General features: G+C 39.9%; 1 protein-coding gene across 2 annotated transcripts in view; it reads left to right on the forward strand.

Moving 5' to 3' along the window:
* Positions 1-23,396, forward strand: part of GRID2 (glutamate ionotropic receptor delta type subunit 2) — a gene marked incomplete at its 5' end in the record, with an annotated part of 1,118,477 nt that overhangs the window by 957,882 nt on the left and 137,199 nt on the right. For both annotated transcript variants that reach the window (XM_081960469.1, XM_081960470.1), the window contains one exon: positions 13,722-13,917. In XM_081960469.1, the coding sequence (XP_081816595.1) occupies positions 13,722-13,917 (196 nt within the window). The remainder of the gene's footprint in view (positions 1-13,721; positions 13,918-23,396) is intronic.

The following is a 23,396-nucleotide window of genomic DNA, read 5'->3' on the forward strand; positions in this document are numbered from 1 at the left end:
AGGGAATCAGCCACGATCCATTGATCTCAGATATCAGGCGTTTTTTCCCCTGACAGAAAAGACATGCCTTTTTGCTAGCTACACTTGTCCTGTGGAGCAGTTTTCTCCTGAGGTCCACATGACTCTGTTGGGCTTTTATAAAGCCATAGAAAGCAACCAAAATGCTTTCGAGTACAAGGTAGAAAGGGGCTTCCTGGCAGTGGTTTGTTGGGGTTAGTCATACTCAATGCATGGCATATATTTTACTGGGATGTTTGTTCTTTTATTTCTTGATGTTTTGATCCTATTCCGTGTGCTACCTTCCTAACTAAGGCAGCATACAGATTTCTAATACATTATAACACACTAGCTGATAACCCGGGGTTGCCTGGGTATTTCTTTATCCTAATCCTGTATTAGGCAGGAAAAGGAATGAATTATATCTATAGTGTCACCTCTTCCGCATGCAACCCGCCCCTCTGCTGCATACACAGCAGAGAACCGAAAATCAGCGGGCCACGCATGCGTGGTGAAGCTGAGCTGGGGTGACAGCTCATGTGCCCATAGAGAGGGATCTGCATGCCACCTGTGTGCCAAGACAGACAGACACACACACACACACACACACACACACACACACACACCAAAGGGTGTTGGGATTGTCTTATCCCCACACTATTTGTTTCCAGAGAGTAAGTCATCTGTGTACCAGGTTTGGTTGAAATTGTTCAATGTGTTCCAGAGTTATGCTGGAACACACATAAATAGATGTGAAAATTGCACAGAACAATGCTTCTCTAAGTATTTTTATTCAGGCTGGGAGCAGTTCCCTTTTCATGTAATACCAGGAACTTCCTGCTTAGATAATATATGTTTTACATTTATCTTCTGCTTTTCTTAGTCTGTTTTCTAGTTATTTGCTATTACACTGGTGGTGGTGGGGAAACCCCTCATCTCTATCATAGTTCTGGTTTGCTTTTTAAGCAATGAAGGAACCATTCCGGGAGTTTGAAGATAAAGTATGTTCACACCACCCTAACTCAGTGGGGTTCCCCAGCATCTGTAATAGTTATTAATTATTTGAACAGGGGGTATATGTAGGCAAGTTGCTACGTTAGATCTTACCTTGATGAATGTTGTGACCAGGATGAATTCTGGAAGCAACGGAGTCAAATTGGCAAGATATCCTCGTTAGAAACCATAGACTGAGAAATGGCTGTCTCCTATTCCATTATCATTAGGTGCCCTGAAACTTGCAATTATAGAAAGCTCTATGTGTGATCTGATGTTGAAAAGATCACTCTCTGGAGATGCAAAAGCTTATTAAGAGAATAAGTGGCAACTTGAAATGAAACTTGAATAGCTAACTTTTTTTTCTTACAGCGTCTTTCATTAGCTTTTATACAATTTCCTTTTGGGGGGAGGGGGACACATTCATTCCTTTTTTGAGGACAGATATACATGGTTTATCTAGATATTTGAGAGATTGTAGAAAGCTTTGGGTACACACATCAATTCTGGTTCTAAACAAATGATTATGGTGTCCACACTGCTTATGTACAAATAAACCAAATCCAAAGGGACGTTGTAATCTGGTGTAGTTTTTATTAGGCTATTATTTTTCTCTAGCAGTTCCTTCTTGCCTTCAGCAAACTGGCCATTAAGTTGATTTGGCTGGTGTTCTTAAAAAGACAGTCCTCTAAAAGAGAGCAAAAGCTGCCCATCCATTACCATTGGCCTAGATATCGGGTTCATGTTCTGGACATAATTGCTCCATTGGAGGATTGACAGGTCAATTCAGAATGAAACAGAAGATAAACTGAAATACATTGTTCTGAATTCCTGCAAAATCAGTCCCATCTCTTGATTAGGGCAGCAAATACATGTGGATTCCTCTGAATTAAACCATGGCCTTGATTGCAATCCTTCCAAATGTTGATAGCTGATAGATAAAGGTCAATCAATCAATTGGAATAGAGCTGGAAGGTCCTTTAGTCCAACCCCCTGCTTAGGAAGGAAACCCTACACCACTACAGACAAATGGTTATCCAACATCTTTAAAACTTCCATTGTTGGATCATTCACAACTTCTGGAGGCAAGCTGTTCCACTGGTTAATTGTTCTAACTGTCAGGAAATGTTTCCTTAGTTCTAAGTTGCTTGTCTCCTTGACTATACTAAATGTATATTAACTTTAGTGTCCAAAACTAAATGTTGATGTATTGGTTATAATAAAATAAAGAATAAATTTAATTTGTTAGCCGCTCTCTCTCCAAAAGGACTCGGGGCGGCGTACAATAAAAAACCCATGCATATATACATATACATACAATACATACACACATACATACAAACACATACATGTATCCGGAGGAGGTAACACTCGTTAAAAGCATACAATAGTAATAATAGAATTAAAATTAACAATTAAAATACCCTCAGTTAAAATTACAAATTTAAAAAGATTGTCAGGAGCAATGGGATAAAACTATGATTGAGCCAGGCCAGCTAATTGGAAAAGGTGGGTCTTGAGCTTTACACGGAAGGAGCGGAGATCGGAGGTAATCCTGATGTCAGGGGGGAGGTCATTCCACAGGGCTGGGCCCATCACAGAGAAGGCTCTGCTCCTAGGTGTCGCCCCCCGACACTGTTTAGTGGACGGCACCTGGAGAAGTCCCTCTCTGTGCGAGCGGATTGGTCGCAGGGATGTATGGGGCAGGATGCGATCCCGCAGGTAACTAGGTTATAAATGGTGGAATTGACTGTTCAATGACTTAAAGCCAGCATATGAGTCTCAAAAGACAGATAAGGAGATACTATTGGGCACAGCTCAGCTCAGCAAGTCAATTTTTGTATTTATCTTATGCACTTCCTTCAGGAACCCTAAAATGACATACAGCACCACAATGGCAGGAAAAGAGTGTGTCACCTGTTGCTGAATTGCAATGAAATCCTATTTTTCTGTAGAATTTTATTGGATTCTATAGATAGAACTATACTTCTATAACTCAAAATAGTAATTTTATGGCTATAGAAGATGGCAAAATAGCTATCCCCAATTTGTTTCCTCCAGAAATCCTGGACTTAACACCCTGTGTTATTTTCCAGCAAGTTGGAGTCTTGTAGAAGATTGGAAGGGCCATTTCCTACATTTCAGTTCAGGTTCTACAATCTCTTATGTGTGCATTTATATAATATATATATATATATATATAATTTTCCGTTGGCTTTGCAAAAGACTCTAAACATCCCCGGCCCTTTTATCTGCCCTTAAGTGTCATCAGTGAGATTTGTGCACTTGCATAAAGCTATTTTGTGCCAGCAAATTCTTAATGGCTCCTAACTGTTTAGATTGGAGGAGTTCTTCAGAAAGTCTAATGAATGTCATTAAAAAAATGAAGGTCTGCCTAAGTGGTCCACAAGGATGGGTAAAAGAAAAGAAAATATGTCAGGTCTGCAGACTTTCAGAGACTGCCTGGAAATTGATTTGAAGTTGGTGATATTTCGGAATTCTATATATTTATAAAGGCTCTAATATGCCTGTGCTGATGGGGAAAAAAAGGCAGAAACAGTAGGGGATGGCAGAGAAGCTGTGAGAATAAGATGAAGAAGCTAGAGGACTACCAAATGAACAAAAGGTTCAGAAAGTCCCTATTTATTAAAATGAAATCTTTCCATGGAAATATATGCAGCACAGCATGGTCCCTCTCTGTTATTTGGGTATATAAATAATATAAAACTCATGAAAAGATAGATTAAAAGAAAAGTCTGCTATTTTATGCACTGTTTGAGGCTGAAATATTGAAACCCCTTTCTGTACATGGGAGAGATGGGGGATTAAGGTGACAGGACCCACTCCACACCGTTCAGTTCAAGGTTTATATGAAATATTTTTGCACAATATATTTTGGATTGATGGATTTACTCCAGAATGTAGGGATTTTGTTTTTATTTCAGTTTGAACTTCAATTCATACACACACGGTCAGGATTTGTTGCATAAATTCAAATTCAGAAAGCACACACAGATAACTGATTCAGCTGGATTTCTTTATATACATAACAATAGATGAATAAAAGTACAATACCAACAGGTGGTTCTTCCAAGTAACTACAAGGCAGGAGAGTTACAGGCAAACACAAGCAGTTAGTTACATTTCAGCAGACAAGCCCAGACAGACTGTTTGTTTAGTTCTCAGAGCAGTAGACTGCTTTCGTTTCTGTTTCAATTCTCTGCACAGACTCAGATCTGTTTAAGCTCCCATTGGCTGACTTAGTTGCTATGCCTATTCATTGGCTGACTTTGTTCCCACGTCTCTCCCAGTCATGAATATTTTAACACACACACACACACATTTGCAGCACACTATTCAATCTCTATGCTATCCAAAGGAGTAAGGAATGGTAACTCAAGTAAATTAAAGGAATGGGGTAAGAAAATACAGCTTAAAATATAAATAAAATAAAATTTATTTCTATCTTACACATATCCAAATTTAGTATGCTTCTTTATATCTTTCTCAACTTGCAATCATCCTCCTTTCCATGAGCTCCATGCATTGTTTCGTTTTTTTAATCTTTAAATCTCTACCTCTCTAAAGCTGCTTTTTTTCGAGAGGCAACTGGACTTCCTTATTTTTCTTTGAAGACGATTCACCTCATCCAAGAAGCTTTTTCAGCTCTGACTAGATGGTGGAGGAATAGGAGGATGTATATTCCTTGCAGACAGCTGGTCATTTGCATTCTTTTAGAGTCGTTGAGGCCATTTGAAAGTTTATCTGTGTCCTTAGGGTCACCTGAGTCATTGAAAACTTGGAGCTCTGCTTTCTGCAAGAGAGCTGAAGCTTAGCTGTTACACATTATATATTATACAATTATATGTTATACAATTCCCTACACCCTCCTCATTTAATCCATGTGTTCCTTAATCTTCAGATCCAAACTTCAGATCAGCATATCATTTCTTTCTTCTTTCAGCCAAAAGTCCATGTAAGATTCTCAGTCTTTCAAAAAAAATGTTGGGTTTTTTTCTTTTGACCACACAGGCCAGTTTTGCCATTTCTGTGAATTTTGCCATTTTTAATAATCGTTTCTTCCACTAATAGGGATGTTTGTTTTCTTAATAACATTCTACAGCTTGACACAAAAAGGCTTTTGGCTTTCTCAATTATCGGTGTGAATTAGCAACAACATCTCTTGTTTCTCAGCCTTTTCTAAAACCAGGTTCATTTCCCTTTCCATCCAAAGCTCTAACCTACATCACTGATGTTTAGGATCACAGATGTGTTAGAATATTCATGACCGGGAGAGACATGGTAACAAGGTCAGCCAATGAATAGGCATAGCAACTAAGTCAGCCAATGGGAGCTTAAACAGATCTGAGTCTGTGCTGAGAATTGAAACTGAAACTACTCTGTCTGCTCTGAACTCTGAAACTGTTCTCTCCTGCTTGTGTTTTGCTTGTAATGTCTAGCACGTTGAAAGAATCTACTATTGGTATTGTACATTTATTCATCTGTTATTATGTATATAAAGAAGTTAATGAATTCAGCTGAATCAGTTATCTGTGTGTGCTTTCTGGATTTGATTTTTCTGCAACAAACTCTGATACGATGACGATTAGAGCTTTGCTTCTATGTGAAATTAAGGATACATGTGATAAATTTGCACATTCTGTTAAATCTTCTCTCATTGATACCAGTATGCAGACTGGCCCTGCCCATCTATTGGCTCCATATTTGTTTGTTTGTTTGTTTGTTTGTTTGTTTGTTTGTTTTATTGGATTTATATGCTGCCCTTCTCCCAAAGGACTCAGGGCGGCGTACAACATTAAAAAACACATATCACGAAAGTTAAAAAGAAATTAGATACATATCCCAAAAAACAAACCCAATTTATAGGACAATAACATTTAAAAAATGAGATAAAATTAACAGGCCAGGCCATGCTGGCTTGCTGGAAAAGCCAACTTTTTAGGGCGCATCGGAAGGACCGGAGGTCGTGGATTATGCGAAGCTCCGGGGGCAGCTCATTCCAGAGGGAAGGCGCTCCCACAGAGAAGGGTCTCCCCCTGGGGGTCACCAGCCGACACTGTCTGGCCGACAGCACCAGTGTAGTTTGATTAGAATATTTTCCTTTCTTTTGTTAGCTTGACAAATTTCCTTAGATACTCAATTTCTGTAGCCTTTCCATCGATAGTGCCAACTTGGAGCTTTTCTGAGTTCAGAGGCCTTTTTTTGCCTGGCTTGATTTATTTTCTATGTCTGATCCCATCTTATAGATGTTATAGATATCATAATACTTCTTCTAGTCTTTTCTCTTTGTACATCTCTGTCTTAATTCTTTGATAAATTTCTTCCTGTGATTTGTGTCCTTGGCTTTGGCTTTTCTATTCTTGGCAATTCTCACCATCTGTTTGGACATCCAGTTTGTTTTCTTCTGGTTCTTAAAATTTTGGCAGTCTCTTTTCACATTCATTCTTTGAATTCATTCTACAGTTCCCCTGGCTCCCAAACAATACTGTTCAAGACTTCAAAGTGATTCTTGATGTTCTCCTTGAAAATTGTGTGAATATATGCTCAAGAGCATATTGTGGAAACCAGCTGTCTCTGTTCCTCAGCTTTTGCTTGATATGGAACTTGCATATTAGCATTTTGTGATCTGTTCCACATTCAACCTGTGGAATTGTCTTTGTTGTTGCAACCGAGCTCTTCCATCTCTGTCTACCAGCTTGATGTCTTTGTGCTTTATCTAGCGATGTCCTTGTATATTGGCATCATTTTAGTTGTTGGATGATTGTATTAGCTGTGAAGAAGTTGGCAGATGCTCCTACATCACTTCACTTGCCTTGGCCATACAGTCTAATTACATTCTTCCTCTCTTTTCCAACTTTGGCATGTTGCTTGCATATTCTAGCAACTTCAGATTGAACTGGATCATGAAACCTGTCAACCTTCTGCATCAATGGTTGGAGCATAAAAATGGCTAATCATCATATTATAAAGGATTGCCCACAAATGGAAGGGATGTTATTTGGTCACTTACCATATTTTTGGGAGTATAAGACTCACCTTTTTCCCTCAAAAAAAATAAAGGCTGAAAATCTGGGTGCAGCTTATACACTAATACAACATTTTTTGCCTCCCAAAACCCCGCCCCTTCACCAAAATGGCTGTGCATAGCTTTTAGGAGGCTTTCAGAGTGTCCTGGGGGCTGGGGAGAGCAGAAATGAGTGAAAAACAGGCTGTTATTTGCTCAATTTTGCACCCTCCAGCTCCCAGGAGCACTCTATAAGCCTCCTAAAGGCTATCCATGCCCTTTTTGGGAAAAAAATGAGCCAGTTTTCATGAAAAACGGGCCATTTTTGGGAGGTTTGCAGAGTTCCAAAACTTTTTTTTTTATTTGCCTCTTGGTGCTTCTTATAATCCAGTGCGTCTTGTACTCTGAAAAATATGGTAACTACATCTTGCTGTTATTGTTCAGAGCTGGTATTCAGCAGGTTCTGACCAGCTTTGGAGAACCGGTAGCAGAAATTTTGAGTAGTTTGGAGAATTGGTAAATAACACCTCTGACTGGCTCCACTCCCATCTATTCTCTGCCTCACAAGTCCCAGCTGATCGGGAGGGAATGGGGATTTTGCAGCAACCTTCCCCTGTCATGGTCACCAAGCCATGCCCACCAAACCATGCCACACCCACCAAGCTACGCCCACAGAACCGGTTGTAAAAAGAATTGAATCCCACCATTGTTGTTGTTCCATCTTTTTGACTATGAAAGCAATATCGTCCCTTACTTTTCACAAAGTCATACCTTGGTACTCGGCTGCTGTGAAACTCATTGAATTTGGTACTCAGTGCGTTTTGATGAGAAAATTTTGTCCCACTACTCGTCTTTTGTTTGGTACTGAACCCGCAAGCTAGAACTTGTTGGTGTCAGCTGCCTCATGATTCTTTCTTGCCCTTTCCAGCCAAAACAAAGGATGTGGGTTAGCATTGTCATCTTTCCAGGATCACGTTCCCAAATGTGGTTCATTGTCCCTTTTTGATCAGACTTCTGACAAATACCTTCTCAGGTACACTTAACAAACAAATGGCTTGGCAAGCTTTTGCATTCACTAACTTCCCCTTCTTCAGTCTTCCAATTATCCAGTACAGATTCAAACCTAGTTGAATAAATTGCACAATGTCTCTACAAGCATTTCTACTTTTTTTTCCCCAAATTACACCATCTGCAACTGCAACCTTTTTTCAAAATCTTCACAGTCCTATGGCTCACTGTGCGTATTTTTTTTCTTGCACACCAACATTGACAACATTCATTGAAATTAAACTCTTATCACTAACTGTTCTTCCAACGTCTGCTCATTTCAACCCTATTTCAAATGATTGCATCATTTTTGTTTTTAATCATATTCTACTGGGTGCTACTGTTTACCCAATTAAAGATTCTCTTTTTTAATTTCTCCCCAAAATAGTCTGCGTTCTTTTCTCAGTTTTTTTAATCATAACAGTTCCTTGGTTTTCTTTTTGCTTTGTATGCCCCCTTTGCAACTGTCTGGAAATTGAGTCATGGCCACATGGTTTTCTTTTCTTCTTGGTTTGAAACTTTTAACTGCTTATCCAAGTAGCTTTTTCAGTCTTTGCAACTATTTCTCCTTATATACTTTTGGTAGTATATTTCTCTCGTTATGTTATTTTACAGCAATCATCCTTTCACACTTTGACTCACAGCCTATTTCACACAGATGTTGTCTATGCCCCAATGTTCATCATGGCTTTAATCAATCAAGACTTTCATATAGTACTTGAATATAATACTGTAATATAGAGCAGGTTACTAGTAAAAAATCATACCCATGCCATATACGACATTTTTTGCTAATGGTAAGAACAGTATCGATCAGCATGCCACAAGCACAAGTGAAGCCCAAAATACATGCTTGCCCTATTTCTTGTATGACAACTGTCTCATTTAGAGCAATGTTTCTCAATCTTGGCAACTTTGGAATTCTGGTGTTGAAGCTCACAGATCTTAAAGTTTCCAAAATTAGTGTTGAGAAACGCTAATGTACAGACTACCTTGCAAACCTGTCTCTCACGATTTTGAGAGGTATACAGTGCACTGGCACACAATTCATGTGTGTGTTTGTGTATGTGTATGTATATGTACAGTATGTGTGTGTCTGTGTATACACACACAGAGAGAGATATAGGTATATATGCGGATGAGTGGATGGATGGTGGATGGATAGATGGATGGATGGATGGATAGACAGACAGACAGACAGACAGACAGACAGACAGACAGACAAACAGATAATAGATGGATATATAATAGATGGATGGGACATACATACATACATACATACATTAGACTCTAATGATTAGAGAGAGAGAGAGATGAGAGGGTGGGGGAGGGAGAGAGATGATAGATAATGTAGATAGATAAAGAGAGAGATGAGAGAGGGAGGAGAGAGATGATAGATAAATAGATAGATAGATAGATAGATAGATAGATAGATAGATAGATAGATGATAGATAGACAGACAGACAGACAGACAGACAGACAGACAGACAGACAGACAGACAGACTGTAGTTATAAAGAGAGAGAGGGAGAGAGAGAGATGAGAGTGGGGCAGGTGGAGAGAGATAGAGAGAGAGATGATAGATACTGTAGCGGGTTGAGAGCTATTGCTCAGGTAGCAAATAATTTTCCAATTCTGTCCTTTAAAAATCCAGTTTGAGAGCGCTAAGGACCAGATGAAAGATTTTAAGAGGCTGAATACCTAGACTGTACACTTACTACCATATGTGCTTAAAATTTCTATCCGTCCAAATATGGAGTTTTACTTAAACAAGTGCAGTTCCAATTTTCACTGAATATGCAGAGATTTAATAATATATTACAGGCATTTTTATTTTATTTATTTATTAGGTTTTTTTTTTATCCAGGGCTTTATTATTTCGTAAGGAACTCAAGGCAGCAAACATGCATTATATACTTGCCTCCTCCTATTTTCGCCACAACAAGGTCCCTGTGAGGTGAATTGGGTTGAGAAATACAATGATACTAAATTTATCAGAAAGGTCTGTGGATATTTATTTTCGAAGCTTTCTTTGTTTTGTTTCCCAGGTATAACAATACCTCCTCTAATGGGTATTTCAAAGAGTTGTTTTATTTTAAAAAATACCATAGCTTGTATTCTTTGATTAGAACACATTGACAAACGGTAGCCTTCCGTAACCTCTTTCCTTTTCTTTCTCACCTTCATTTCAAAACCATTCATTGTGATAATTGCTGGTAACATGCAAGAGCTGGTTTGTGTAAAATAGCTAATTGGGGTTCCTAGGTTGCAAAGATGTAATTTCTGACAAAAAAAGACAAACAATTATAATTTACCATTGTTTTCACTATCAATGTTTGAGAAGATGCTTGTTTCACTATTATTTTCTTTCCATGGCACTTCTATAGAGGAAGACAGTGATTAACATGTTAAAACCAACTTTTCTATAGAGGAGGATAGTGATTACCATGTTAAAACCAAATTTACTATTAGATTTTCTCTGGTTCTCATTACTTATGACATCGGATATGTCAAGAGAAGATTAACTGCAAGAGATGACTACCACGAATCATGTTTCAGTTTAAGAATGTTTAATGTTTAAGAAGGAACAGGAGAAACACAATAGGGGTCTTCCAATATTTGAAGGGCTGACACAGAGAGGAAGGAAATCAATCTGTTTCCCAAATCACCCGAAGACAAGAAGCAATGGATGGAAGCTGAACAAGGAGAGATTCTATCTAGAAATAAGGAGGAACTTTCTGACATTGAGAATAATCAACCAATGGAACAGAAGTTGCCTTCGGAAATTGTGGGAGCTTCACTACTTGAGACTTTCAAGAAGAGATTGGACTGCCATTTGTCAGAAATGGTGTAGGGTCTCCTGCTTAGGTGGGGTGGGGGGGTGTTGGACTAGATGACCTACAAGGTCCCTTCCAACTCTGTTAATCTGTAAATCTGTACATTCAGCATAACACAATTACCTTGCAGTGACCAGGCCATACTAAAACTTAATGTACTAATCTTTCACTGATGCAATTTATCTGCTCTCCACCAGTAGCTGGAGCAGACACCTGATTATGGGCAGTCCTCAATTTAAGACTACAAGTGAGCCCAAAATTTTTGTTGTTAAGTGAGACACTTGTTAAGTCAGCTTTTCCCCATTTTACGAACTTTATGGCCACAATTGTTAAGTGAATCACTGCTGTTGTTAAGTTATGGTTGTTAAGTGAATACGGCTTGCCCATTGACTTTGCTTGTCAAAAGATCATCACAGCAATGGTCATAAGTATGAACCAGTGGCCAAGCATCCGAATTTTGATCACAAGATCACAGAGTTGCTCCAAATGTCGTAAAACTGTGAACAACGGTCATAAGTCACTTTTTTCAGTGCCGTTCTAACTTTGGACGGTCAGTAAATGAACTGTTGTAAGTCATGGACTATCTGTAAGTTCACTTTTACTTTCTTTTAAAAAAACCAAGCAGTACATGTCAATTATAAATTCTTGACAGTGAACTGATTATTGTCTTCTTTGATCAACTCAGAGATCTGGGTTCCCATCTACTTCACCCAAGAAAAACACATTTTTGTCATTATTTCATTCGTTTTTATTACCGAAGGCTGGTTCTTTCTTCAGTTATTCACTAATGTTCCTGGTATTTTACTACATTGAATCGTTGTTGCTGCTGCTTTGCTGGCAGTAGTCGCATCAATAAAGCTGCTTTGGAGACAGCTCTTGACAACCACAATTGTATCCAGGGATCTGCTGCCTATTTGTTAACAAGGGGTCTCCAGCCAATGGAGGAAGGCGGGAGGCATTCATTATTAGTGTAGATAAAGCTGAAATAAATGAATCTGTAGATTGACCCACAGAAAGCAGACTCATAATTCCTATGCGTCTGTAGTATGCTGATTTTTCACATGTTCCTCCAGCTGATTCTTCTGATTACAGAGATAACTAAAGTTCAGTTTTGCCCTGTTTATTGATGCTTTGTCCCTTTTAGCACTTTAATGTAAGAAATGTAACTTAAGACATGGTTTGCTGTGTTTATGATAGAAGCAATCTTTGCAGAGATGTAATTTATCAGTGCTAGAGGAGTGCTTTTACTCTGATGTCCAGAGGCTAAATCAAATAGATGATAATGGTATGGTTCCTGTTTCTGAGTATTGCTTGACATCTTGAGGACTGTCTGATAGAAAGGTGTCATATCAATTTGACAGATGAATGAAACCAATCAATTTTATCCCTTGCTCTTTTTTTTTTCTTTTGTTGGGTGATGCTAGGTTTTAAACCAGGGGTCCTCAAACTTTTTAAATGGGGCCAATTCACGAACCCTCAGACTGTTGGGGGGCTGGACCGGCTGGGTCCGAGTGGCTAGGTGGTTATGTGACTAGGTGGGCATGGCTAGTTCATGTGACTAGATGGGCGTGACCAATTTAACAGTCCATTGAACAATGTACACAAATTAAACTTGAATTTATTTATTTTTTGCTCCTGGGGGTGTTTTATTTGCTTTTGTTTGCATGTTGCTCTTTTGGTTGCCTTTTCTTTTTGCTAGATCTTTTGTTCAGGAGTCTAGTGGTCCTCTTCAGGAAGCTCAGTTTTACAGCAATTCTTCTCAGCCCTAAGGAGCTTGAGAAATCTGTCTCTCTCTTTCTCTCTCCCTTTCTTGCTCGCTCTCTCTCCCTCTCCCTCTGTTTTTTTCTCTGTCTGTCTGTCTATCCCTCTTTATCTTCTGGAGGCAGGGGAGGTGAAAAATGGTCCGTTTCTGCCCATTTTTGACCTCCTGGGACATCTGTGCACCCTGTTTTTCACACACACACTCCTCCAGAAGCATTCTGCAGGCTAAACACAGGCAAAAACGGCTCGTTTTTTTGGCCACAAATGGGGTTTTTTCACCATTTTTTTACCTCCTGGGGCATCTGTGTGCCCCATTTTTCATCCACCCCACCCCCCCACCTCCAGAAGCATTCTGCAAGCCAAAAATGGCTCATTGTTTGGCCAAAAAGGGCTGTTTCTGACCGTTTTTTGGGCTCCTGGGGTGTCTGTGTGCCCCATTTTTCACCTCCCCTACCTGCAGAACATCTCTGCAGGCCAAAATTCTTGGCCTAACTGTTCAGTTCCAGCCTGCGGGACTCGCGAAGGTAAGTCCTATGCTCGGCTAAAGGATGGGTGGGGCGATGTGGGTGGTGCAGCCTCGTGGTCCTGCACGGGCCAGATTAATGGCTTCGGCTGGCCACATACGGCCCCCGGGCCGTAGTTTGAGGACCTGTGTTTTAAACTGTCAATTACCATTTCCATTTTAAAAAATACTGCAATGGTGAGTCACTTTGGGAATGGCATGTTCCTTAAATCTCAAAAGAGGGATATGAATGAAATAAATAGAAAGCTGACCTGCCCTGATTTTTGTAGGTCTCTCTTTTTTTAATTTTTTTAAAAAGGAAAATAATCCAATCCTTTTTTTTCTCTCTCTCTCCTTTACCCTGAAGCTCTGCTCTTTCCCTTGTGTCTTAAAACATAAAGGCAATTCTCCTAGTCTTGCTTTGACTTTTATGGCTCATATAAAAACCAAAATCAAAATGCCTTAAGAGCTGTTGTCATACGTGCTGTCCTTTGCTCGCCAATAGCCTGGAAATGTGGAATCAAATACCTTGTGCTTCTTGTCTTCTCTAATGTTTAAGGTCTCTTCAAGATCTCTCCCGGCAGACGGATATTCCTTATGGCACCGTTTTGGATTCTGCAGTCTATGAACATGTACGGGTGAAAGGCATGAATCCTTTCGAGAAGAATAGCATGTATTCGAAGTTGTGGCAGATGATCAACCGAAGTAACGGGTCTGAGAACAACGTGCAAGAATCCCAGATTGGCATTCATAAGGTAAAGTCAATAGTGCAACCTTTTTAGGAAATCTAGATCTAGAAAAATCCTTAGGATTAATGGATTTATTTTACAAAAGAGTTTTACCACAGGATTGTAGGACATGAAAAATAATCACCTTAGAGCAGGGGTGTCCAAACTTGGGAACTTTAAGACATGTGGACTTCAACTCCCAGAATTCCCCAGCCAGCATGGCTGGCTGGGGAATTCTGGGAGTTGAAATCCACAAGTCTTAAAGTTCCCAAGTTTGGACACCCCTGCCTTAGAGTGATTTCAGCTTTTGGCTCATTCTACTGCTGCGTCCTGAAATTGGGACTAATTTATGTACTTTATTTAGGTATTTTGGAAGAAATGTCCTTCTGGGTTCAGTTCCAAGTGGGGGGAAAAGACATTGGAAACATGGAGGCTGCTTGGAAAGATGGTTTAATGGTGGACAGGATCACATGCCTTGGAGCTCCTGGGTGAAAAGGGGGATCAGATGCTTCAAGATGTTGGGTGAAGAAGAAGAAATGGGCAGAGATGCTGAGTGTCCCTGAGTTTTATACTCTCTCCGGGCCCCACTTCCTGTTCCTATCCCTGTGTATTCTGATTGGTTGTCAGACTCCCAGGGGGCAGGAGGACTTAGCTAACTTTGTAGGCTGTCCTGAGACCCAAGCTTGTTTGCCTTGCTGGCTGATGTAATCTTCCCAGGTGCCATGTGGTGAGATGGGTAGAGGGCTAATCCTATCTTTGTTATGTAGAATAGACTGGCTCAGGCCTTAATGTCCATTGACAAAAAAGGGGGGGCAGGAAGCTGCAGGGAGCTGCTTTGCCTTTAAAAACATGTTTCTCCTTTTCTCATCCAGGGAAATATAACATTCTGCCTTTTTAATTTTTCCTAAAAATATTTCATTTTTCTAGGAGAGAGAGGATGGGTGCTAACTTCCTACAGGTGGTTCGGGGTTTTTTTTTTTCAAAAGAAAAGTCAAAGATTTTTTTTTCCTTGAAAAAATTAAGCCAGTTGTTCACCACTTTTTTTAAAAAAAAATTTTTGGTATAATTTAGCTCTACAAGTAGACAGGGGCAGCTATTTACAGATAAGAACTTTGCCTTTGGCTTAGAACAGGGTTTCTCAACTTGAGGTACTCTTTAACATGTAGCTGTTAACATGGCTGGCTGGGAAATTCTGGGATTTAAAGTCCACATGTCTTAAAGTTTCTGAGGCTAAGAAACCCTGCCTTAAGATGACGGATTTCACCTATTCATTAAGAGAAGCAAGATTAGCAGGTTGCTTGTGATTTGTATTGCAGCTCTAGGGCTACCAATTACACTAGAAACACAGAAGTCACGTTCACAAGTCTTGCCAATTTTGTTTTCCTGACTGAGGTAAAGATCAATTTGAATTTTGAATTTGAATTTTATTTGATTTCTAGACCGCCCCCTCTCCCCGAAGAGACTCGGGGCGGTGTACAGGTAGCGAATTAAAAAGCCTTACAAATAATCATACATATAGTTAAAAACGAATTAAACTTTAAACCCTGTACAAATTTATAAAAATTAAAAACTAAGCCTAAGACCAAAATTTAAAAATACAGGCTGGGGTGGGAGAGCTGGAATTAGGCCAAGCCGGCTAGAATAAACAGGTGGGTTTTGACCTTCTTACGGAAGGAGCGGAGGTCCGTAGTTGTTCTAATATCAGGGGGGAGGTCATTCCAGAGGGTCGGGCCCATCACAGAGAAGGTCCTTCCCCTGGGCGTCGCCCGCTGGCGCAGCCTAGTGGACGGCACCCGGAGGAGTCCCTCTCTGTGTGAGCGAATCGGCCGAAGGGATGTATGGGGCAGGATACGATCCTGCAAATAACTAGGCTCTGTGCCATGGAGCTCTTTGAAGATGATAATCAGCACCTTGAATCAAGACCTTAGGAATGCCAAACAGCAACTGAGAAAGAAAGAAAGAAAGAAAAAAGAAAGAAAGAAAGAAAGAAAGAAAGAAAGAAAGAAAGAAAGAAAGAAAGAAAGAAAGAAAGAAAGCACAGTAATCTTAAATGTTCCATTGTGCTTCAGAGTGTTACAGCTATAGTTGCAATTTGGCACATCATAAAGAGCTTCTTAAATAAGAATGGTTCACCACTGAGCCAACTTGCTTAAAGAGATGAGGAACTCTTTTCCTCTGAGTTGGGAGTTGGAGTTGGAGAAGGGAGAGGAGGGGGAAGAGGGGGAGGAGGAGGAATTTAGTAAGGATACAGTTTTCTGATTTAAAAAAAAAACAGGTTGACCTGTTTATCTTTTTAAAAAGTTGGCATGCTTCAGAGAATCTGAAAGTCTGGTTCTCCAGGGGATCATGCTTATTAAAAAAATAATTTTATGTATCTATATATATAAAGATGGCTGTGGGTGTGGATGTTCCAGCATAACTCTGGATCGCCTCAAGCAATTTCATCCAAACTTGGCACACAGATGACTTACTCTCTGGAAACAAATATTATGGGGGAAAGACACCTCTAAAACCCCTTGGGAGGGTGTTCTGTTAAGATACAGCCTGTTGTGCCTTAAAATGGCTTCTACTGTACTGCCATAAAATTGATTCTACTGTATAGTGCAGTGGAGTTGCCATGGTAATGGTTTCACCGTAAGAGACTCCCTCTGGTAAGAGGGAAAATCCAACATTATAAATTATATTTGGTCTGGACATTTTCCCCCTATAAATAAATTCCCTGGGCAACGCCGGGTTATCAGCTAGTACTTATATAAAAAATTAATCCAACCAATTGTTTATCCTCATTATTCACTGTCACTCCCTTTTTCCATACGAAGTTTCCAAATTTCCTTTATGCCATTTATGTTAGTATATAGATACATGGCACTTGTATCTATATACTAACATACATTACATTACCGCTTATTCTTCCCCATTCCCTCCTGCAGTTATCTGCGGCAAAAAAACATATCTTTTCCCCAGTGAATAGACAGAATCACAATGTGCTTAAATAATACCTCAGTACATTTAACTTGGTATACAAAATATTTAACTAGCAGGAAAACTGTGAATTACTGTCAGGTGAAATAAAGCTTTTGGATTTCACAATAAAAGAAAGACTATTTTGCAAACCAGGATGTTAATTTTCAAGCCACAGCTCAGCAGTAACTGAAACGCAGAAATAATGGTTCTTCGATTCTTTTTTCTCTCTTTCTCTCCCCCCCCCCTCCCTAATTCTTACTGGGATAAAGAATGACTTTCTTTATTTTGCTGACAAATAACCTTTTAACTATGATAGTTAAATTCCTTGCACTGACAAGAATTTCTGGTCCTAATGATGCCACAGTGCTTTTCTGAGTCACACACTAAAGTGGAATAGATTGGAAATCTTTCCTTTTATATACAATCGAGGTTGACCCTAGGGACCCCATTGGTGCAGGGGGTTTTCAGCAATATTATGGGAGAAAGTGTGAAGGCCTTCTTCCAAGCTGTTTTTCAACATCCCAGTCCAGCCTACAGCCCAGAATTTTTAACTTCCATCCACGTATTATGTGGAATTGTCCCTGCTTACCTTCCAAGATCACTATTGAGGCCTGCCAGAGGCCAATGGAGCTGGCAGCAGATTCAGACAGTGAGGAGGTTGGGGAGAAACATGGGCCAGTCCTGGAGTCTGGGGAAGGCTCTGACGAGTGCTCTGCATTGGAGGCAGAGATGGGGCCAGGGCCGTCTGACAGTTATCAGATGCCTTCAGAGTCAGACATTAGTGAAGCAGATGAACAGCTGGAGCCTGTTCCCAGTGTGCGCATGCGCAGAGTTGCCAGACGAAGGGAACAGCTAAGGAACAAGGGTTGACTTGAGAGTAAGGCCACAGGTGGACGGTGAATGGCCCCTCCCATGGGGAATAAAAGAGGAGAGAAAGGGGAGACAATTCGTTCATTCCTGCATTCTTGCCAAGTATTGCGGCGTCTAAAAGATATCGGCCTGGCTACTCTCCAAGCCTGATAAAGATTGATAATTGTGAACTATCTTGAAAGACTGTGGGAGAGGAAAGACTTTGCTGGAGAGGACTCAGACTCGGCTTCGTGCTGCTGGGGAATCCTAGGTCAGAATAATCACCAGGAAATCACAGGAGTGTAGACCAGCCTGGGAAGTAAAAATCACAAACTTCCCAGGAGACAGCAAAAGCAAGTTACTTTTTGACTGTTGTCACTATAACAGACATGTTCATGTAGTCTCTATGAATCAAGCTTGATGGATGTGCAAGAATTCTATGTATAGTATAGGATCATGATATCTATGAATAATACGTCTACTTGTATTTACGCATGTAGCATGGTTGTAGTATTATTTATTCCTCTTATTCTTCTTCTTTACACCCCTCTTATTGATATTATAGTGATGATTATCATTATTCTGTTGGTTTGCAGGTGCACTGAGAGCTTCTGCCCCAGAGATAAATTCCTCTAATCCAGGGGTGTCAAATGCAAGGCTCAGGGACTGAATCCGGCCTGCGGGGTGCTTAGATTTGGCCCATGGGGGTCACCCTGGAAACAGTGAAGGACTAGCCTGCGGTGCCTCTGCCAAGGAAAATGGAACTCGGGCGGGCTGCATGGGGTCCTTTCACGCTCCATTTTCACTGGCAGAAGGTTGCAGGAGACCGTTGCAGCCAAAAATGGAGTTTGGGAGCCCATTTTCTCTGGCAGAGTGCTCGGACCACCACAGGCGCCCCCAACATGAGTGATGTTGAGCTGGCCACACCCATCCTGGTTACGCCCACTCTGGCCCCACGAGGTCAAACACAACCCTGAATTGGCCCTCAACGAAATCGAGTCTGCTCTAATTACACTTGGCCAAATAAATGTTCAGTTCACTTCAATTCAATGTAATACATCACGAATTGGAAAATTATGCCCTAACCTTTAATCTAACACTATCAACATGGGTTATGTGCCAGAAGAGCGGGGCTAACTATCATACTTGCTAAATTTACCTAGTTGCTAATTAGCTAGCGTATTTTTCGGAGTATAAGATGCATCTTTTCCCCTCAAAAAAGAGGGTGAAAATCTGGGTGCGTCTTATACACTGAATGCAGCACTTTTGGCCTCCTGGAACTCCGCCCCCTTTGCAAAAATGGTCATGCATAGCCTTTAGAAGGCTTCCAGAGTGCTCCTCGGGGCTGGGGACGGCAAAAATGAGCAAAGAATTGCCCTTTTTGTGCTCATTCCCCTGCCCCCAGCCCCAGGGGCACTCTATAAGCTTCCTAAAGGCTATGCATGCCTTTTTTTGACAAAAAAGGGCCATTTTTGCACAGTGCAAAAACTTTTTTTTTAATTTGCCTCTTCAAAATCTTGGTGCGTCTTATACTCCGGTGCGTCTTATATTCTGAAAAAATATGGTACATAGCTGTGGACAGTTATGAACAATGATTGCTAAGATGCTGTTAATAGCCATAATCCCCATTTGTTTTTTCTCTAATGCTGAAAAACGGATTCCTTATAATATTAAGTACAGTTGTAGAGGAGAAATCCATAGAGTCCCAGATTCCTGGGCTTGGAAGTCATGGAATATAAGTGGCCCAATCCAGTGCCCTTGTTCCTGCCTCGAGTGCTTCATCCTTTGCTGTCTGCAAGTGTTGTCCACGGGAAAACCCTTGGCTGGTGCTTATTTATTTTTAATTGAAGCATCTCTGTGACACAGAGCATTCAAGCACTTTTCAAAATACAAGATTGGAACAGTCAGCCCAGTTTTACCCCGATGTTAAGGAGATTTTTTTTTCTCATACTCATGGACTACTGTATACCTGTACAGTAGCACCTGTCCACTTGATTAAAGCAAGTAATGGATGCCTAACTTTAAAGGTTGGGATGGAGTAACACAATTTTCCAAGCCAGGCTACCGCTTCAGATTGGATCACTGCAGAGGTCTGACTTGAGATAACATCTTAAAATGGAAAAGAGGCACTTCCTAGAGGTCGAATATATAAATTAAATGTAGCATTTATAATAATTAACTAATCCAACGCTGTAACAACGACGGGTAGTTTAAATGGAAGTCTGATTGAACTGTTCTCTGTGCATGAACAATGTAGAAACTTCTTATATTAAACAGCTCTATATTTAAGGATAGTCTTGGGACATGGTGGCTCAGTGGCTAAGACGTTGAGCTTGTTGATCAGAAAGGTCGGCAGTTCGGTGGTTCGAATCCCTAGCGGCGCGTAATAGAGTGAGCTCCCGTTACTTGTCCCAGCTTCTGCCAACCTAGCAGTTCTAAAGCATGTAAAAAGGCAAGTAGAAAAAATAGGAACCACCTTTGTTGGGAAGGTAACAGCATTCCGTGCGCCTTCGGCATTTAGTCATGCTGGCTACATGACCACAGAGACATCTTTGGACAGCGCTGGCTCTTCGGCTTTAAATGCTTTAAAAAGTTTTTTTTTAAGTTCCGATGATCAGCTGTGCGACAATCAGCTGTGCCGCACAATTGTCAATTATATTTTAAAGCATTTTTTTACTACTGGTTTGGGCAAACCAGTACCATATTACTACCGTCTTGGGCAAACGGACCCAAACCGGTAGCATTTAACCCCTGGACCAGAGATGTACTTTTCCGAGCTTTTGGACTCATGCTGGAGCCCATCTTCAGGGAACTTCTCTCCTGGAATATGTGCTTTGGGCTGTTCTGTGAGTCAGAACAAGGAAATGACAGCCGATCATCAGCTATCAACACACTAATCAGCCAATAGGAAGGCACCACATAGACACGACATGGAATAGCCCAAAGCCCGTATTCCTGTAGAGAAATTGCCTGAAGATGGGCTCCATCATGAGTCTTTAAATGCTCAAATGAGGAGTGTTTATTTGAAAGTTAAAAGTTACAGAAGAGTAAGAAAGAACATAAAAAGATACAGAAAGAAAGAGAGAAAGGTAGAAGACATTTACCACAGAATGAAGAAAGAAAAAAATATTTAAAGAAGCAACTTCCAACCTTCTTTGCAAAAATTACATGAATTGTCTTCTATGAGCCCTTTCTAATTGGCTATCTATAAATTCTATTAAGAAAAGTTCTGATTTCAACTGAATATTAATTTTAATGTTCTCTGCATTATTATGGGTATTTGTACCCAGCATTTTTCACTTTTTCATGTTTTTCACAATCCCAACAGTGGTGGGTTGCTAGGCGATTTACTACCGGTTCTGCGCGCATGCTCAGAAGTGTGTAGGTGAGTGGGCAGAGCCTCCTGGCACCGCCACTACCAGTTTGGCCAAACTGGGAGCAACCCCCCTCTGATTTCCAACAACAATTAGAGGTACCATTATACACCTTAAACATGTCTCTACATTGTTCTACAAAAACTCTCTCTTAAATATAAAGCAATGTGTATTTCACGTCTTTTAACATTCTTTCCCATGGATACCTCTGTCTGTTGTAACCAAAATACTTAGCCCATTTTATCATGCAGTCTTTAACCTGTTCTTCCTCTTTTTCACACTTCAGCTTTTCATCGTGCACTCTTTTACTTGTCTTCCATTTTAAATCTCGACAATAATTTATTCATTTTAGCAATCAATTGCCCATCATTTGTACATAATACCTTTTCAAATTCCATTACATGTTATATTATACCTGGTAGCTTTTTATCCATAGTAAACCCCTCCCTTAGTTGTGCATATGAAAACCACTTAAAAATAAATCCTTTTGTTATCTCGATTTCATCTTAAGTTCTCCATTTTCCTGCATTAACAAATCTTGGTCTATTAACCATTTTTTTCTTGCCTGCTGCTTCTTTTCTATAAAACGCTTCTTGTGCTCAGGCCGAAAGTATTTTCAAGCACAGCTTGCTCTCATATCTATCCCATATCTGTGAAATGACACTCCTAATATAATGATTTTTGAAATTCTACATTAACTTTAACTTTATCGTACTATTAAAAAAACATTCATCCCAAACCTCAGGCCGTATTCTTCTAATTCGAACGTTCTCTTATTTTTAGCAACTTCCATTCCTTCATCAAAGCCAAACAGCAGGCAGCAAAATACAATTTAAAATCAAGCAATCAGCCTCATCATAAATCTAGACGGAGTTATACTTAAATTACTTGAATTAGAAACAGCCACCTAAAATGTCTAACTAATACCGTGCAGCTACTTCTAGCCAACACCTGATTCATACATCTCATTGGCATGATGCCAATTGTTTCTGGATTAACATATACTCTCAACTACTTTGGTGAAATGGTACCAGTTTGGACCCATTCGCACAAACTGGTAGGGATGATTGTCATTGGTTCCGCGAACCAGTAGTTGAGCACATACTGGCTGGATGCCCCTCCTGATGCCACATGGAGTTCTCAACAGAAATTTTTTTTCTTTGCACTGGGAAGAGAGAAATATCTATTCTACCTAGGATTGAACTCTCAACCTTCAGAACGGGAAGCAATTAGCTTCACCACTAGGCCACCACACTGCTCATTTAATGTTTCTTTATATAGATGATCTAAAATTGCTTTTAATGAAGAGAAATGTTGACTATAATTTTCTTTGAACCGATCTTTCCCTGCTTTCTATTCTAACCATGTTATTTAACTTAATCATGGAAGCGATACTCAATATCCTGATAAGAAATCCTTTATTTTATTTATCTATTAGAAAATGTTAGAAACGAAGTCCTTTAGTAGAAATTTTGATGCAGCTCAGCCTTTTAGCTTGATTGTTATTGTAGGTTTTCAACTCTATGACCTTTCTTCTTACTATTTCAATCTTTTATATCATTATTGACATTTAATCATATTAGCTGTACATGTCAATGAGGCTTGATCAGCACAGATGTACTACTATAATATTTTCAGTATAATTCTACAGATCACCTTCATCAATGGGATTAAATAGCATGAAAGTCAGTGAAGTCAAGAAAATAAAGGCAAAAAAGGGAAAACTATATATATAGATTAAAAAGTAAGGTAGTATATATTTTTAAAATGACTTGAATGATGTACATTATAAGACAAGGGTACACCATTTTGAAGGAACTGTATCTTTTTCCAGTACTGAAAAAATGTGGCAGCAATGAGTTATATTAACGAAGTAGCTGCTTTAATTAGCCAGATTCATTAAATCAATTGTATGTTCGTAATTATGAAATAAGTCATGACTGCATAAAGGATTGCAGTGCTTATGCTCACATGCTCTAAAGCACCTTTGCCAAGTTATTTTCAAAGCATTCACTGAAACCTGTGTTTGGGTGTGGTGTGACTGTTAATTTGTTAAACTAAGACCACAAGACTAAAACGCAAGTGTCCTGTCAGTCATGGAAGTTCAGTGAGTGACTTTGGACCAGCCAAAGTCTTTCTCATCCCAACAGCTAAAAAGATTGTTGTTATGGAAGAATAGCGATAGCAATAGCACTTAGACTTATATACCACTTCACAGTGCTTTACAGCCCTCTCTAAGTGGTTTACAGAGTGCATATATTGCCCCCAATATCCTCATTTTACCGACCTTGAATGGATAGAAGGCTGAGTCAACCTTGA

This window comes from Natrix helvetica, assembly GCF_964273705.1.
Source record: "Natrix helvetica genome assembly, chromosome: 7".
NCBI lineage: Eukaryota > Metazoa > Chordata > Lepidosauria > Squamata > Natricidae > Natrix > Natrix helvetica.